The following is a 19,118-nucleotide window of genomic DNA, read 5'->3' as shown; positions in this document are numbered from 1 at the left end:
CCCTCAGAGGAACAAGCTATCCAATAGCAGGATAGGCAGAAAGAATAAGGCATACGCTAGCCAGGTCAAGAAAGGCCCAGGGGTCTGATGTGAGGAACGCTGTCTCCCGTCCATTAGTATTCCTTCTTATAGAAGCCACGAGAGAATATTTTCTTCTAAAAGTAAGTCATGATATAAATTAAATGAAATTCTTCTATCTCCTCCCTCAACCATGGGCATTGTAAACAGTGCTTATAGAGAACTTCTGAGAATTTGAGTCTTAGCCTGATGGTGGTGGTGTACGCCTTTAATCCCAGCACTTGGGAGGCAGAGTTAAGTGGATCTTTATGAGTTCAAGGCCAGCCTGGTCTACAGAGCAAGTTCCAGGACAGCCAGGGCTACACAGAAAAACCCTGTTTCATAAAAAGAGTCTGCGTCTTATTTCTGCCTGCTGTTAATTCAGTGATCCCAGTTCTCCAGGCCTTGGTTTCTCTCTATAAAACACCACGCTAAGACAGTACAATCTCACGAGGTTTCAGACGGAGGGGATGGAATTCTTCCCACAGTTCACAATACACCCACGGCACTACACAAATTTAATCTTTATAGGCAAACAACAAGAAGAAGAATCCTAGGCTACAAAAATCCTTCTTGTAACAGAAAATTCTGCAGAATTTTGATAAGAAAAAAAAAAATGCAGCCTGGTGGAACAACTTCCCCACAGATGCGCTCCCAGGGGCTCCCAGAAATAACAGCTCAGCCGTGTTAGTGTGTGCTTATCTGCAGAGGGCTTGGCAGCACTCCCTGAACCTCTTCACAGCAGCAGCCCAGGCCTGTCCTCCCTTCTGTCTGGTGAGGTCACCGGTGAGGGTTCCAGGGCCGAGAAGGCAGAGGGAACAGCACAGTTCCCCTTGTTTTCCCTGTGAGAACTTCTTGGCTTTTTTTTTTTTTTTGCCTAAGTAGAAATAATAGTTTTAAACAGATTTCATCCTTTTCCCCAATGATAGGACAAATGTTTCTTTTAGATTCAAATTTTCTAGGTAGCTCTTAGATGGATGAACACAAAATGGCTCTTCGCTTCTGAGCCATTTTGTGCTCCAGAGCAGGAGTCAGCAGAACGGACCAGAACACTGAGGAAAAGCACTACTAGCTCTGGAAATCGCTACCCAAACCGCCTACCATCTTGCCCTTTGGTTTTAATGATGTTACTCTGTGTTTTGTGTTCCTGAGTAGGTTTATTATAAAACATTTTTTAATTAAATTAAAAAATTTAAATACTAGAATCGTACCACCAAAATTATTTGAAAATATCTCTCCAAAATAATGATGAGGTTTAGTTTATTTTCAAGTTTGGTGAATGATTATAACTCATCATTTGTAAATGAAGAGATGCCATCAGCACCCACAAGGTACACACTAGTAAAAATCAGCTCTTTGGTGCAGATGATGAGAGGGTGATAGACAACAGAACGCCAACGAATTAACATTCAAGGAATGGCGCTGAAGCCAACTCTGCAATCAAATGCAGATTTAAGTATAAGCTCATGTATATTCAAGCTGAAAATGAGACAGCAAAAAATTAAAATCAAACTACATGTTCAAGAAGAGGTCAATAGCTAAATATATTCATTCATTGAAGGGGACATTATGAGAGTGTTTAGGAAAAAAATCAGTATATAGTTTATAGCAATATGGACAATATTAGACATAACATTACTTGAAAAATAGGATCCGTGATTGAATAAAGCTCTGAAAACAAATATGCCTATGGGAAAGGCAAAGAATGCATCGGCACTGGAGAGAGCTCAGTTTGATAAATTGTTTGAAGTTTTATGTTCAAATTTTATTGTCACTCTATGGTGCCTTTGAGGACTTTTAAAAACTAATATCCTGGAGTAATGGTGGGGACAGCAACAGACAGCTGTAGATGCTGTAGGCCTCTATTCCTACCAGATGCCAGAATCACCCTTCGGCTGCGACAATAAGGATGGGCTCCAGGCATTGCAGTTAAATCCTTAGAACCCACATAGTATAAGAAAACCAACTCCTGCAAGTTCTCCTCTGACTTCCGCTTGCACGATGGTTATTGCAGCACACACACAAACATGCACACGCACGCACGCATGCATGCATGCAAACTAAATAATAAACAAACCAAGAATGTACAAAAATTTTAAATCCATTGTTTTGGGGGCTCCACTCAAACTAATGATCAACTAGGTCTAGGTGGGACATTTGCAGGATGCTTTCTAGAGAGTTCCCAGGTGCTGCTGCCATGGGCAGGAAACCTCACTGTGAGAGTCCCTTGGACAGGTGATCTCAAACTCGAAGTCGTGCGGAAATCCATAGAGCCTCATAGAGTGGGACTGAGGATGAACCTGGGGCAAGCCTGGGCAGGTAAAAGCTGCAGAGGGAGAGGTGGCAGGCCAGTCAGTGGTTGGGTGTCTTGTGGAAGAGGGTGCTGGGTGCTATACAACACGCAACAGTCCACAGGGAACGCTACAATTTTTAAATGGCCAAGATCACTGACTCTCCCTCAAGCCTCTCCATTCAAGGACAGAAAGGTCAGCCATCAGCTGCAGGAATTTAATTATAATTGAGTAATAAACATGGCATATGGAGATACTCATCAAAGTTATTAACTAATTTGTGCCATGCATCTGGAACTTATCAAGACTCATCTCTCAGTGACTAAGGGTTTGGAATCACAACTGACTCCAGAAGGACAGCGCATCATACAGAAAGTTCTTAGATTTTTTTTTTTTTGCAACTACACAAGATTTGAGAGAGAGAGAGAGAGAGAGAGAGAGAGAGAATGTAAGAGGAGGGGAGAAGAGGGGAGAGAAGGGAGAAGAGAAGAGATGACGACACAGAGACAGAGAGACATAGAGAGAGAATATGATTTGAGACTCAGACTTATTTATGGGATAAAGATGTAAGCATATCATCCCCAGGTCTGAGACACTATCCCCAGGCTACCACAACCTTCACAGTCCTCCACGGGAATTCCCCACATCCCCCACATGCTTCAGAACTTTGGTGGGGTACTATTTCCCTCTGATCCTCCTGCTAGAGATGTAAACAGGTATTTCTTCAACCAGACTGAACCTCACAATGGCTGCAAGCGTCTGGATGTTTCAGACATCTGGAAAGGCAAATGAAAAACCTTCCCTCCCTTCTTGAATCGCTGTCATTATGTCAGCAATGATGGCGCAATGAAGCCTCCCTCTCCCTCTCTCGTCTGCATTCCCTGATCCATTTCCAAGACTTGGAAATGTTCACCTCTAACGAAGCCATCACGAACGACTCTAACACTCGGCCAAAATGCATTTTATTCTAGTTTATAAGCCAGATGAGAATGGATTCCTATGCCTCAAGGACGACTGTAATCCCCTCACCATTAAATGAACAAACAAAATCAACAATATCCATTAAAAAAAGAGCAGGGATCTAATTCTCTTGATCAGGCTATGCCTACATAAGGCTTTAAAACTGTTTTAATGAAATCACAAGCGGGCTCAATGCACAGACAACACAGGATAGCACACGCCCACGTTTACTCTGTCTCTTTAAAGCTAACACATCTTATGGTTCAACTAATAACTGATTGACTTTTAAATTCTTCACTGTAAATTAAAAAAAAACTAGTTTGGCTACTTTTTAAAAAAAAAGTTCAAACGCTTATATTAAGAAATGCTTACGAGGACATGAGTGTTAAACCCAAGGAAGGGTAGAGCTATCCAAGAAGCCGCTAAGAATCCACATTATAGTGTGAAATTCACCCTTTTTTCTTTTGTATTTGTATATTCTTTTTTTTTGTTTTTTTTGTTTTTTTTTAAATTTATTTATTTATTAAGGATTTCTGCCTCGTCCCCACAACCGCTTCCCATTTCCCTCCCCCTCCCCCGATCAAGTCCCCCTCCCTCATCTGCTCGAAGAGCAATCAGGGTTCCCTGACCTGTGGGAAGCCCAAGGACTGCCCACCTCTATCCAGGTCTCGTAAGGTGAGCATTCAAACTGCCTAGGCTCCCACAAAGCCAGTACGTGCAGTAGGATCAAAAACCCACTGCAATTGTTCTTGAATTCTCAGTATTCCTCATTGTCCGCTATGTTCAGCTAGTCCGGATTTATCCCATGCTTTTTCAGACCTAGGCCAGCTGGCCTTGGTGAGATCCCCATAGAACATCCCCATTGTCTTAGTGTGTGGGTGCACCCCTCGTGGTCCTGAGTTCCTTGCTCGTGCTCCGTCTCCTTGCCGGGTGGTGGTGGCGCACGCCTTTAATCCCAGCACTCGGGAGGCAGAGGTAGGCGGATCTCTGTGAGTTCGAGACCAGCCTGGTCTACAGAGTTAGTTCCAGGAGAGGCTCCAAAGCCACAGAGAAACCCTGTCTCGAAAAAACAAAAACAAAAAAAAAACAAAACAAAAAAAAAAAGGAGCTCCAGTGGCGCAATCGGTTAGCGCGCGGTACTTATATGTATTTGTATATTCTAGAAACACATATGATGCACTGTATAAAATACTTCAGTGCCAACATTCTGGCCAAATGATGATTTTGTAAGATTCTAGATGCATAGTCTGAGTGGCTGAGTAGTCTGTTTGAAATTTCACTTGTTTTTATTTTTAAATATGTCTTGTCTTTTATGTGTATGGGCATTTTGCTTGCCTATGCCTGTACATTACGTGTGTACGGTGCATGCAGATGCCTGGAATTACAGGTGTTTGTGAGCTGCCGTGCAGGTACTGGGAATCAAGATTAGGTCCTCTGCAAGAGCAACACGTGCTCCCTGCCACTGAGTCACCTCTCCAGCCCCTCCAATTTCCAAATGAAACTACAGATATCTGTATATATTTCATGTGGTTATTATCTTACATATCAGTTTTAAACTGTTAAATCTTGACACTAAACTATTAAAAGCAAGTGATGGTGCAGTTGTACACACTTGTCATTTCTGGGTGTCTCAAAAATCAAGCTTAAACCCCTCCACAGAAGCACAAATTCTGGAGCAATAGGCTGTGTTTACAGGTATTTTTGCCTATTCGTTGCTCTGATATTCCCTATACTTTCTTGTAATGCATCACACAAACTTTCTAAATTGTATATGCTGAAGACTTCTTAAATTCCTTTCAGTGCATCATGGATACTTCTGAGAGTTTATGCCCGCTATTCCCTTAGCAGTGCCTGTCACACTGGGTGCACCAGCCTGAACTGAGGCCCAGAATTGCTTCAGATACCAGCCTTCATGTATTTAGTTCCCTACTAGGCAAGCCTCCAGATGACTTAAAATGTTCCATTACCGGTCCATGTTCTTACCAGACGTGAGACTTGCCATTGCTGCCGATCCCTGGTCGTTTTCATAGTGACTCACTAGCGTTTCTGGCTTTAGCATTTGGTTTGCCATGTAAACCAAATGGTCGCCTCCATGATCCTCCAACATAAAAGACGAGTCTTTCCCAGCACTCAGCTCTTGACCAAGAAGGCTGCTCTTGCTTGCGGAGACCTCATGCAGATTAGCAGACAATCTAGATGAAGAAAAAGGAAGTTTTAGGCTGAGTCCAGGTAATTTGGAAAGATGCAAATAAAATATCCAAACAGTGTACTTTCTTGAATTACTTATTAAAGAAATGGGAGAATGATATCTCAGTTGGGAAAGTGCTTGGTTTGCAAGCATTAAAACCTGAGTTTGAGCCCCAAGAACACACACAATAAAGCTGACCATAGTGGTGTTTGCTTGGAATCCAAGCACTAGGAGGAAAAGACGAGAGGATCCCGGGGGTTCTCAGCCAGCACAGTGAACCCTAGGCCAGCGAGAGAGCCTGGCTCAAAACCAAAACCAAAAACCAAGGCAGATGACACCTGAGGAACAACAACTAAGGTTGTCTTCTGGCCCGCCACACACACATGTGCATATACATGTGCACCCACAAGTAAACACATATATGCACACACATACGTACACAGAAAAGAAAAATACTGAGTTCTGAAAATTTTCTACTGTAATTTTAATCAAATAATTCATCTCCATTTAGCCTTCCTTTCCTCACGTTCACCTATAACCTATGAAATATTCCTTTGGAATAAGGATTTGCACAGAGCTGTCAATAAATGACAAGGAAGTCATTCATCAATCAGCCACCGGAACAACCTTATTACCCCTCAGACCGATACCAATTACCACAGAAAATGGACATTAATGGACAAAGCCCTGTTCTGAGATGAATAAGCTTACAAGGAGAATCTTGAAATGGGGCCAGCACTTATATTGACAGTTGGAGTTCTTTGTGATATTTTAGAATTATATTTTTATTCAGATGATAACAGAAAACATATATAAGCATATTCTTGATAACGTCATTTTGATTCAGCGTTTGTAGTTGTGTTTAATATTGGTGTTTGGTATTCAGAAGCATTATTTAGCTGTGGGGCAGAATAAATAAATGTAACATATGAAATAATACTGTCACAACCCACAAAGGCCAGATGACATCATGACACACTACACAGATGATGGTGTGGTGTGTGTGTGTATGAGAGAGAGAGAGAGAGAGAGAGAGAGAGAGAGAGAGAGAGAGAGAGAGAGAACAGGCTGCCATGCAACAACAGAGGCCAGCTGGGCCCAGGTGCATCTGCAGCATCTGCCAAATGACACACTTTTGGTCTTCAAACATTTAGCTTTAGAAAAACAAAATCACATGCCGCATGAAGTTAGCATGGGACTGTTTGTGTCTGCTTTTAGACTTGAAGTGTAAAGTTGTTTAGACTCAACGATTGGGTAAGGATCACAAGTGTCATGGTATTTACAGCGAGGCTTGTGTTTGTATATGCTCAAGTAGCAACGCAACTTGTCTGTAGCCTATTTAAAAGTCTGTGGCTTATTCAAGAGGAACCACCCTACTTGACATTAATGTCTTTCCTAGCGGTTGGCTGTTAGACACAGCCTTGCTAAACTACCAAATAAATGGAATCTGACTTTAAAAGAGCATGCACGTGCATGAGTTCTGGTCATTTCTGGATACCTAGAAGCCATATCTTCTCAAGGAAGCTGCCTTGCTGAATGTAATCTGAGATAGGGAGTAAGAAACTATGGGCCAAGACCAGCAATAGCGAGGGATCCAAGCTCAGTGGAGCTCCAGCTAAAATCAATCCCTAATTCTCACAGTTTTTGAGGGGCTGGATTCAGCCAATGAATTGTTGTATTTTTACTTAAGATACAATATTAGGGAAAAGTGTTGGCAGGTGCAAGCATATTGAAGGTCTTCTGTGGAATGCTTTGAGGTTGACCATGACTCTGATGCAGATCTAGACGTAGTGAGAGGAGGTTCTGGGGCTGTCCGTCACAGTGCCCTCACAGAGGTCTAAAAGGTGCATGCAAAGAGGGAACTGTCTGTTGATGTTCTTTAGATGACACGGTCTTTCTTTCTATGTAGCCCCGTTGACCTTGAACTCACAATTCTCCTGCCTCTGCTTCTAAAGAACTGGGGTTACAGGAGTGTAGCACCATACCCAGATAAGGTGGATGTTGAACAGGTATGGGATAAATACCAGTTCCAAAGAAGGAACCACTTTACTCAGGACCACAGAGTGTGAATGGGACCTTCCGAGGAGTGGGATCCCAGGCCTGACCAGAAACCAGGAAGGGGAAAGCATAGTTCCCACGAGGCACACACCAGCCCAATGCAACTAGAACTCAGAGAGCAGGAGGGAGGCTCTGGGCAGTGAGGTGGAGGAGAATCTGTGAGGTGTTATTGTTTCAGGAATCAAATAAAGTCATCCCTTTAAAGGCACGATTTAATGAATTTTACGATGGTGTTTTAAAATTTCAGACTGGAAAGCGCGCTTGGTGCTTGGTGCTAGGGAAAGTGGAATTCATGAAGAGCCTTTACCTCAGAGACCTTGGTAGCTTCCTCTGCCTAACAACCTTCCCTGGCAGTTCCACACCCACCAGTCAATTAACAAGCACTTGAATGTAGGCACTCTGCTACCCACCGGAGGCTGCCGTGCAGGGCATCTCCCCTCTCGATATTGAGGCGCCCACAATCGCCCTCCAGCATCAGCGGTGGGTACTGATTGAAGCGACCTAGGGAAAGAACAAAGAGTTGATTTCAAAACTAGAAATTGGGTTTTCTGGGCAATGAGAACCCCAACAGGAATCCTCTCAAAGCAATAAACATTAGTGACACATTCCAAGAGAATTTGGCTGCAGTGAAGATGGAAAACACTGACAACTTTAGAAATGGCATTCACAACTCAAGCTTCAGTGGCCAGAGAATTACTAGGATCATGGGAAGGCGCTCAAGGTATTCAGGGACGGGTTAATTGTGTTGTGGGGTCTCGTGAGTGCTGCATGCCCGTGCTAACACAATCTGAGAGGCAATCCATCCTGATTCTCTGAGGCCTTTTCTCCCAGACTTAAAACTACTAGCTCAAACAAAGAAAAGACGCTGTCTTATTCCATGATATTATTTCTTTGCTTCTGCTCCAATAAACCCTGATTTCCTATGAGAAAAAGGATTTTAACTTACTGTCAACACAATACATCTCTTTAATCTCTCCGTACTGTCTGCAGGCTGCACAGTGCTGTGGTCTATAATTTTCCCTCTCATTCAGGAAAACAAATTTTAATGAAACAAGGCCCTTGGTTATTGAAGATCTAAGAAAGCATCTCATAGTTTTATTTCTCTGATTCTGGGATACGCTTTTCTTCCTATTTGTCTGAAATGAGACTATGTCTCTGAACGACTCCATTTGCCAATGGCTATTGACGGAAGGAGGAAGCAGGACACCGCTGTTGCCTCTGTATACAGAAAAGCATAAATGAAGAACAGATCTGGGGCTGGCACTTTGGGGAAAAGTTATCAAAGGACCAGAAGTTGCAAGAGCAACCATTTAACTCCAACCGATGAAATGTGTTCAGAAAGACGGGCAAGGTGGGAGTCAACGTACATCAGTTTAGCTCAATTGCAACTCACTGCCCAGCCCAGCAGGACCAGATCCAGGGTGTTTTGAGTCTATTCAAACCACTGCATTGTCAGCCATCTGGAGGACACAAAGGGCAGCAATCTGTGGGGAATTATGATGGACATCCATGCCTCTAGTTAAGAAGTTAAGATTCTAAATATTTAGTTTTTATAAGAGTCTCTTTCAGATGAGAAGCTGTTTGGGGATGACCCAGCAGTCTACTGCACAGGTGTTCCTGTGACATATGGTGTTATATATATGAAAATGTTACTAAAAAATTCTAATCCAGTGGAAGGGTTGGTATCAACCTTTGCTCGGAAGCATTGCTTTGATCTGTCTTTGTGACATTCACATGAGACGATGTTAGGTTTAAAGGCAATAATTTAGCATGCCCAGGAGGATGGGCAATGGGTTCAACAGTTGAATCTGAGTCATAGGAGCCAGGCAGGGGCCTCCTTACAGTGGAGAATACACCTGAGAATCCTAGTCCTGCTGTGGGTTCACCCTCAACACAAGGGAAACAGAGGGTGCAAACCTCACTCTAAACCTGACAGAGTCCCAGAAAGAACAAGCTCAGCTCCATTTTGTGGAATCTTCAGAAGACAGTGCTATTAGATAAATGTTTCCCAGAAGTCCATGAGGTTAAGGCTTGGTGTTTAGGGCAGAGTTATTGGGAGCTAGCCTACTCGTTAGGAGGTAAGCCTAATGGGAGGTCCCTAAGTCATTGTGCCATACCCATGAAAGAGCTTCAGGATCCCTTCCCTTCTCCTCTGTCTTGTTTCCCAGTTTCTTGTGGACACAAATTTGTTCTCCCCCATACCCCAGCCATGATGTGCCAAAGGCACAAACAACCAGGCTACCTGATTCTGTGGTGTGGGACAATGGTCTGTATTCTGTCAATTATATTTTAAATAAACTCTGATTGGCCAGTAGCCAGGCAGGACATATAGGCAAGACAACCAGACAGGAAATAGAGGCGGGTCAATGAGAACAGGAGAATTCTGGGAAGAAGGAAGTCCTAGTGTGCAGTCATGACCCAGCTGCAGAAAAAGCATGATATGACTGCCTCACCAAAAAAGGTACCGAGCCACATGGCTGGCATAGACAAGAATAATGGGCTAATATAAGTTATAAGAGTTAATAAGAAGCCTGAGCTAATGGGCCAATCAATATATAACTAATGTATACCTCTGTGAGATTTCTTTGGGACTTAACTAATGCAGGAACCAGGCAGGACGGAAACCCCAACAACCGGGTAGGGAGCAGAAAACCTCAGTCAACAGAATAGCACCCAGAAACCTCAGACAAAAACTCTGGACAGTAAATTCCACAAGCATGATCAGAAACAAGTCTATCCTCTTTATAAACTAATTGCCTCGGGTATTTAATTCAGTATTAGGCAGACTAACACAAAGGGTTCCTCAACAAAGGGTTCTTGGTATTTGGGGGCTGGGTTTTATTTTGTTTTTGGAGGGAAGGGCTGGCTGTCCATCCTATGAATTGTAGGATGGTAATAGCATCTCTAACTTTTACCTGCTTGACATTAATAGCACTATGAAAATTGTAAGAATCAGATCAAAACCTGTCTGGGGCATTTCAAACTGTCTCCTGGAGGCAAATTGCCACACACACACACACACACCACACGCACGCATGCACACACACACCACACACACACGCGCATGCACACACACACATACACACACACATGCATGCATGCACATGCATGCACACAGAGGAGGGAACACACAAACTATTTCTCCAGGGAAGTGTTTTCTTCCAGTGTTTGTGGTAACGGATGAGGTGCCAGTTCTAAACTGTGGCAGGCTGACACTATGCTCTCTATCCTCTCTGATGACATGACGTCCACTGACCATGCACTTGTATACTCTAGCAATCACTACAGTGCTCGCTCTCAATTTCCAAACTCGGCTGGTCAGTCTCGGCTGGCCCGTATCCAAAGGGGAACACACCGAAGCACACAGGACTGCAGTCATGCTGCTGCGAGTATGATCTGTGACCCCCGACACTGGCATCTCTCAGGTAGCTGTGACAGACAGTCTCAGGCTCCACCCTGCTGAACAGGAAGCCGCCTCCAGGTTTTTAGGAGTCCTATGGGACACGGTCATCACATTCTCACACAGTTCTCTACTATGTGCCCAGATTAGAAAGTAAACTCATTTAAACACTCAAATTCTACTTCCTAAGAGCTGTGAGGACTTCTTCGGGCTGAACAAGTACAGCTCAGAAGACTACCACCAGTCACTCTGTGTTTTCTACTCAACAGATTCTGGCAAGAGATACCATAGCAAGGTCTCACCGTGATCTCACACCCAAGGTATAAGCAGGTTATGTTCAGGATATGTTCCACCTTTGGTCCCAATCACTACCTAATTTATATATTTGGATTCATTATAGACTTCATGATATTGATCTTAAGTTATGGATACTACTACCAAATACAAATACTATTCCAAAAAGAAAATAACCAAATAATAACTTACGTCTGACAGAGTATACAAATGGCTTCAGAAACCTCACAATATAATTCAGATCTGGCTTGTGCATCCTCCCGAGCTGTATCAGATGGTGATCACGTGGGTAGCTGGCTAACTGTTCCAACTCATCTCTTTGCGTGGAGCCCAGAGAAACCACAAATATGACATAGCCTTGACATTTGGCCCTCAAAGATACCGTCCTCACAAATTCCTCCTCCTCATGATTCTCTCCAGCTGAAATCACAATGATGACCTTGTGTTTTCTTGGATTGGGGATTCCTGGGAAGAGATTCTCCATGGCCCACTGCAGGCCAAGACCAACAGTAGCATCTCCATTTAGTTGTCGGATGGAAGTGTGGACGTAGTTCTTCATGATGGCTTGATTGTCGTAGGCTGTAAACTCAAACTCTGTCTTCACCTTGCTCTTCTTTCTGGAATTCTCTGAGGGAGAATAGCTCAGCAAAGCAATCCTGTCCGAGGCTGAAGGGTTTGAAGTGATGTGGAAGTTGTCAATCACTGAGCTCACCAATGCCTTCATGGCTTGGAAGTCATCATTGGCTATATGACGGGAATTGTCTAAGAGCAACGCTACATCCATGTATGAATTTTCAGGAAAGAAAGTCTCTTCTGCACAAGTATTTGGAAAACACTTGTCTGAAAACACACAGAGATACATCATGGGATCCATGTTAGCATAAGATACTGAGAGCTTCTAAGCATTTGTGATCATATCAATACTTCTACTTCACAACACTTAAATGAATAAGAAGTGCTCAATGTCTGAGTAATGTAGCAACTAGCAGCTAGTATCAGGGGTCTATGGTAAAGACAGATTTAGGCGGCATGTGCCCCTGAAGTTCACAATCATGTCCAAACTCCCGAAGAAAGTATTTTCAGAAGTCTAGAGGCTCTCAGTACAAACTACACACTATCCTAGGAAAGACTACACCAGGCAGGTAGTTCCCAAACCCAGTTCTCACATTCTACAGAAACTCTATAAACATTAGAGATTGGAATTCTGACATAGTGCATTTTCTAAAACTTAAAAATAGAACCAACCATCATAAATAGAAATCTCCCATGAAGGCCCAGTTCAATAACTCCCTGGGAAGACATTAAACCTCCTGCACAGTCAACCTAACCTTCCCCAGCGGTCTTACCATAGCAAAGTGTGCAGCGCCGAAGCCTTTCCAGGGGCTCATAATTCCCAACTGGAGGAACCGGAATCACCTGAAATGTCCCAGTGTCATCAAACTGGAAAAAAATGAAATTGAAATTGAAAAAACAATAAACAAATGCTGTTTGTACAATTTTAGCCTTTATTGAGAAATTATTATTATGTACTCATCATGAGGAAAGCTTGAAAAATGTCTGCTATCACTATTACTTTGCACAATCCTTGATAGGATACACAAATCACCAGCTTATAAAGTTGGGTCCTTCAGAAAATGTTCATGGGTAGGTTTATATCAGTCACTTCAGGTGATGATGCCACTTCTATTGCATCCCATCAAAAAGCTCCAACTTCCTGATGTCCCATGAACCTTTTCAACCATAAACTCCAATGAAGTTTATTTCAAACGGCAATAGACTGAAGACATGGTGCTTATCCAAAATTCTTGTTCATAACTCCTCCATTGTGTCTCCCATGATTACCTGTAGCTGCTCCCCAAATAACCATACAGAGACTTAATATTAATTATAAAAGCTCAGCCGATAGCTTATGTTTGTTACTATCTAGCTCTTATAACTTAAATTAACCCATATTTCTCATCTACCTTCTGCCACATGGTGGTACCTTCTTTCAGCATGACATGTCCATCTCCTGCTTTATCTGTGCCTTGCTCACAACTCCCCCAACTCTGCCTTCCTCCTTCCCAGCATCTTTTCTTCTCCCAAAATTCTGCTTAGCCATTGGCCAGTCAGTTTTTTATTAGCAATGAGAGCAGCACATTTCCACAGTGTACAGAAGGATTATTCCACAGCAGCTACCCTCATTCTCGTTCTGTGTCTTGATTACTGATTTTGCTTTAATGTTCATCAAAAATGAGTAATATTCAACAGTCATTCATTAATTCACTGAGTCAATACCTAATTTGAGGACGTTTATTTTTATGGTCCCATGCAAAACAGATGCTGTTATCACAATGAAAGGAACATCCAGATGGTGATGAGGCTAGCCCACAACCCACAGCAAGGCTCAGGATTGCTTTCCCCCTCCCTCAGATCACAGAAGGATTATAAAAGCCACACCCTCTGCCCTTCTTTAAAGTGCTGCATGTCTGAACATACTTGTAATCATTTCAACCTTAGGATGGAAGTTATATGTTGTTTCTCTCTTATGAACTTGGGCATTTGGGCTTTACTCAACAGCTGACTGTTTTCAGTCCCACATCTAAAAACTACATGCTCACTTGGTGACCCAAGGAAATTGGTTCACAGGAGTGAACCACATGCTCTGCCTTCATTTATTCACACATCCAACAAATATAGATTGGATTCAGCAAATATGGATTGGATCCAACAAATATGGATTGGATGCCATCAATGTTATAGGTACAGTTTTGATGGTAGGCATATTGAAATAAACAATTATTTCCCTTGAAAATGGAGTAGGGTAGTGAGGGTGGAAAATACTAGGTACTGTTTAAATGAAATTCACCTAGAAAGTGAGAGAGAAAGAGAAACTGAGAGGGGACAGCCAATGAGGTAAGAGAACAGACAAGAAGAGGAGACCTGTGGAAGGCTAAGCTTCAGTGTAACACTCATTGCCATCCTAATCAGAACAGCTGTGACTACTCACAAAGGACTATCTGCAGGGTTGGACCTCTTGACTTTCCTCGTAGGAGCAAGTTGGGGACAGAGGGTCATTAGACCCTCACCAGAGATTCTAGACACTTCTGTTCTCATTACCTACTCCAACAGTATGTAATTCTGTCCAGCCTACGGTTGTGGGATGTGCTAGCTATGTAGGAAGTGAGCCATTAACTGAATACGGACCTCATCTATACAGTCATGTGGGAGGGGTCATCCACATCTGGATGAAACTGCTTCGCAATGCAGCGGTTTGGGTGACACCCACACTCCTCTAAGGAATCCTTCACCCGTGCACCTGTAAGCAAGCCTTCACCCACACTCTTGGGCCTAATCCATTGGATTAGTTACATTTTGTTGCTGTGATAAAAATACCATGACCAAAACCAGCTAGAGATGGAAGACAATTCCTCAGCTGGTGGTTCCGGAGGGTGAGTCCACAATGGTGAGGAGACGTGGCTGCAGGCAGGAGAAAGGCATCAGGAGCAAGAGGCTGAGAGATCGTCTCCCAACCCTAAACAAAGGAGACGGAGCAAACTACATGCGGGGTGAGGGTATAAGTTCCCAAATCAACCCATTGATAGGCTTCCTTCCAGCAAGGCCGTACCTTCTAAAGGTTTCATAGCCTCCCCAAACGGTGTCACCAGCTGGGGCCCAAGGATCCAAATTCTGACCTATAGTGGACATGTTTTTAATTCATACCGCCGCAGCCCTCACATGTCCACGTATACCCGTAAGTAAGTCCAATAAACTCATTGGTTCACTATGCTGGACTTGGGTGAGTTGTTACTTCTGTCTGTCACTGGTGTCCTATTTGAGGTGAGTGGACATTTGTTCATGTAAGGTGTCAGTGGGGAAAAGTGTTTCCAAGAAAATGCAGGGTCCACAGTTGTCTTAACATTGCTAATAAATAATGTGGGCGGAGTGTGGGAACCAGCCCCTAAGTACAGAAGTATTGAGAACACTGCTGACTGGAAAGAGCGCCCTGGGGGCAGGAGCAGGAATAAAACCGTGAATAGGATTTGCTCAAGAAAGAATGCAAGAGCCAGGCAATGGCCTGTGCATGGCCCCAGCCTCCAGCACAGTGAAGAAAGATCATTTCTAGACTCCATGAATTCAACTTCAGCAACATAGCATGATGTGGAGGGGGGGGAGGGAGGGAGGGAAGGAGGGAGGGAGGAAGGGAGGGAGGGAGGGAGGGAGGGAGAGAGAGAATGTGAGAAGAGGTGCTGTGGACAGCAAACAGGCAATTTTCCCTGAGAAATCACTGTATAGGGAGCTAAGAAATAGGGTCATCATTAAAGTGAGCAGCTGGACCAGGAAAATGACATCTTTCCCCTTTTGATTAGAAGGCTCTGACGGAAGGGAGCGAATGGTCTAGAGCAGACAGAGAGCCTCCAGCGAGAACGAAACTGTAACGCATTAGGAGAATGCCTGGGTGCTCAATATCTGTTCTTTCTGCCCAGCTCAGCTTACAGGAGGAAACTCCGCAGAGAAGAACAGATTTCTCGAGGTTCAATCTAAAACTTGCAACGTTTTTGTACATTTCCGGAACATCGGGGGGATGCTGCAAATTTAGTTTCCAACTGAGGTAAAGCACAGAGATAAAGATGAGGTAGCGTTTTCCAATAGATTCGTCAAAAGAAGCGATTTGAAAATCGAGTAGTGTGAGGTGGCTCAGAAAAGTGAAACTGCCCAAAACCACACAAAAATGTTTATCTCCATATAGAAATAGTTATAATAATAGGATATTCTTTATCGCATCAGTAAAAATATTTTTATGATATTAATTATATGTAGGGTGTGTATCTGTGTGTATGGGCATGTGGTCCTGATCATAGATGCCTGTGGGACTCAGAAGCACCTGATACCCTGGAGCTGGAGTAACAGGTGTTTGGAAGCATCTGACACGAGTGTCATGGATTGAGCTCAGGTCCTCTGTAAGAATATTACATGCGGTTTACTTCTGAGCCATCTCTCCAGCCTCTCATAATGGCAAACTTTTTAAAACATGCATAGAACTCCAAAGTTACAAATTACACTCTGGGCTTAAGGGAGAGGAGGAAGGCATTCTGGATGGAGAGGCGCACAGAGGCGCACATGAAGTGACCGGAGGGAGCGCGGCTAGCGTGTTATCTGGTGATAACAGAGTGATAAGAAATATCACTGGGGTAGTTCTCTATAGGAACAGTTGCGAGTGCTTCCAGGTGAGGCCTCCATGGGGTTTGGGCAAGGCCCCATCAGGCTATAAATTGAATTTGATATCCTTCCGATTTCTCCTGTTCTAGAATTAGATGTAGTTCTCAGAGCAGAGATGTCACTTATTTCTTCCAGAGAGCAAAATTAAGCAGGCAAGAAAGCCTAAAAAGAGAAACCAGGGGACCTTGACTTCTAAGATCTGTTTTATCAGTGACTTTTGTGGTTCCTACTTCTAGAAAATGTATGTGGATGGGGGGGGGGAGTGTGTGTGTGCATGCATTGTGCACAAATGTGTATGCATGTGCATAAATACATGTGTTCATGCATGTGTGTGCATGTCCATGCATTTGTGAAAGTGTTGTATGCATGTGTGCATGAGTGTGTGTGTGTGTGTGTGTGTGTGTGTGTGTGTGTGTAGCAAGCTGACTCCCTCTCACTTTTTTTCTGGCCTTGAACTCACAGAGACCCGCCTGCCTCTGCCTTTCAAGTGCTGGGATTAAAGGCATGCATCACCACTGCCCAGCAATGCATGCTTATGAAGAGATCTTCATAGCCTCCTGAGCAATGAGACGGCTTCACCCAGCTCCAGAAGCCTCTTGTGGATGTGGGATGGTCTCCACTGGCTCTGTGTTTAAACATATGGCCCCCAGTTGGTGGCGCTGCTTTGCAAGGCTGTTGGACCTCTAAGAGGTGGAACCTTGCTGGAAGAAATCAGTTCCTGAGGGCAGGTCTTAGTGTTTGCTGCTGGACCCCATTTCCTGTCATCTTTGCTCTTCCTACGGCAGACGCCATGGTGACCTGCTACCTCATGCTTTCCCACCACACAAACTGCATCCCTATAGATCTGTAAGTCAAAATGAACCCTCTGTCCCTTAAGTCACTTCCTGTCAGGTGCTATGTCAGTTATGAGGATGCTAACACACATGTGTCTCACAAGCGATCAACACACTGAAAGTCACCAGATGATAAACAAAAAGGATCTATAGTTTCGGGTTTTCATAGATTGTTTTGCTTTGGATAAGAAAGCAAGATGGAAGAAGCATGATTGCTTTAACATAGCAGGTCCAAAAATGAAATAACTACTCTAGAGAAAAATGCTCATCTATATTAAATATCTTGTACCATTTTAGGAGCTCAGAGCTCCCCTGAGCTTTCTCCGTTACAGGTTTAGCGTCTTTGTCTGGTAGACAACAGTGAGCAGACGGCTATTCCAAGAAGTACGGGACAACAGAGGGCCAGCAGAATGCCCACTCTCGCACTTTTATTTCGGAGGGAACTGAGCTAATATCTTGGTTAGGCACTTGGTAGCTGTGAAGAAATGAATCTCTCCTTAGAATTCTCCAGGCCTCTGTTCTCTGAGCTTTAACATGGAGACTGCACATGTGTCCACATCCATGATTTGTGAACACAGGAACATGTACATGACGCTCTAGCTCCAGGGCCCGGCACGTAGCAGGGCCAGATAGACTATCACTCCTGCTGCTGACTCTTTAGGAACTGCAAGGGGGATGAAGAGACCACTCTGCCACCCTGACTCTGTGTCATTGTCACGCTGCCTGACCTGTGTCACCATCTTAACATGAACGAGGGAGATTCTTACCCCAAAGGCCTCTTCAAGGAAAACTCTATCATTATAAGCAAAGACGGCAAGGCTGATATCCAGGGCACTGAACTCCATGGTGGCCGTGAGAATGGACTCTCTGCTGGCTGCCTGGCCATTGCTGAAGAACACCGCAACTCTCCTGACGTTGGATCCTGACGATGTCCGCTTGAAAGCATTGCGGGCCACAAACCTCATCGCGTTGCCAATGTCCCTGGCTTTCTGGGGGACTTGGTATTTTATTTGGGAAAGAAGCTGAAGGAGATGTTTCTTGCTCTGGTAGTCAGACCCACGGATGAGATAGCTGGTGTCTGAGTCATAGGAAACCACAACAACCCGGGCTCCAATAGGACAGTTATTTTCCCTGATGTTGAGGTCACTAACAATGGACGTGATGATGTCTCTTGTTTCATTAAATCTCCTTTCTGTGATTCCAGAGGACTGGTCCAGAGCAAATACCAGCTCTGTTGGATACACGGGACACTTTTCTATGAAAAGGAAATGGAAAACTATTCAAAGATCTCACTAAGTCGCAGCTATTCCCATACTCTCTACCCCAGTGAAGTTGGTTCAGACACGGTAAATACCAGGTGACAGTGGTGATATCATCCAGGTATCTAAGGACTCAGGCATCCTTACTGCAGTTTAGGTCCTAACAAGACCAGCTCTAGGCAGGGTAAGGTTCATACGTGGCAGCACTTGGTGGAATGACAGGTGGGGATGTGGGTTAGGGGGAGGCAGAACCCTGAGCACATCCAAGAAGCTAGCACTGATGGGGGACCGTATAGATGAGTTAGAACCCTGTTTCCTGACTCTCCAGTCCATCCTGACTTCTAGAAGGTCAGGAGCTACTCTGTAAAATAATGAGTAGAAAACTGGGATAGGCCCTAGACAGAGCAATAGTGAGGGGCAGCAGGGTCACTGCTGACCACGTACACTAACAGGTACAGTCACCAGTAAAAGAGAAAAGTCTGCATAAAAGTGGAAGTCCTTTCTTCCTGGGAAAGGAGGGCTTTCTTCAAATTGGTCTTATCAAAATCCAAACACCATTTCATCAAGAACAGAACACAG

General features: G+C 43.9%; 1 protein-coding gene across 1 annotated transcript in view; it reads right to left on the bottom strand.

The window, feature by feature from the left end:
* The window catches only part of Col6a5 (collagen type VI alpha 5 chain), a 94,558-nt gene that overhangs the window by 15,002 nt on the left and 60,438 nt on the right, over positions 1–19,118 (bottom strand). The window contains exons 32-36 of the mRNA XM_041677339.1: positions 18,048–18,535; positions 12,595–12,688; positions 11,441–12,088; positions 7,965–8,055; positions 5,292–5,500 (exon numbers count right to left, since the gene is read on the bottom strand). Coding sequence (XP_041533273.1) covers positions 5,292–5,500; positions 7,965–8,055; positions 11,441–12,088; positions 12,595–12,688; positions 18,048–18,535 — 1,530 coding nt within the window. The remainder of the gene's footprint in view (positions 1–5,291; positions 5,501–7,964; positions 8,056–11,440; positions 12,089–12,594; positions 12,689–18,047; positions 18,536–19,118) is intronic.

Source organism: Microtus oregoni, unplaced genomic scaffold, assembly GCF_018167655.1.
Source record: "Microtus oregoni isolate MIOR12 unplaced genomic scaffold, Mior012 000028F_ref0000031, whole genome shotgun sequence".
Taxonomy (NCBI): domain Eukaryota; kingdom Metazoa; phylum Chordata; class Mammalia; order Rodentia; family Cricetidae; genus Microtus; species Microtus oregoni.
The sequence above is the reverse complement of the archived record's forward strand: the minus strand, read 5'-3'. Positions and strand labels throughout refer to the sequence as shown.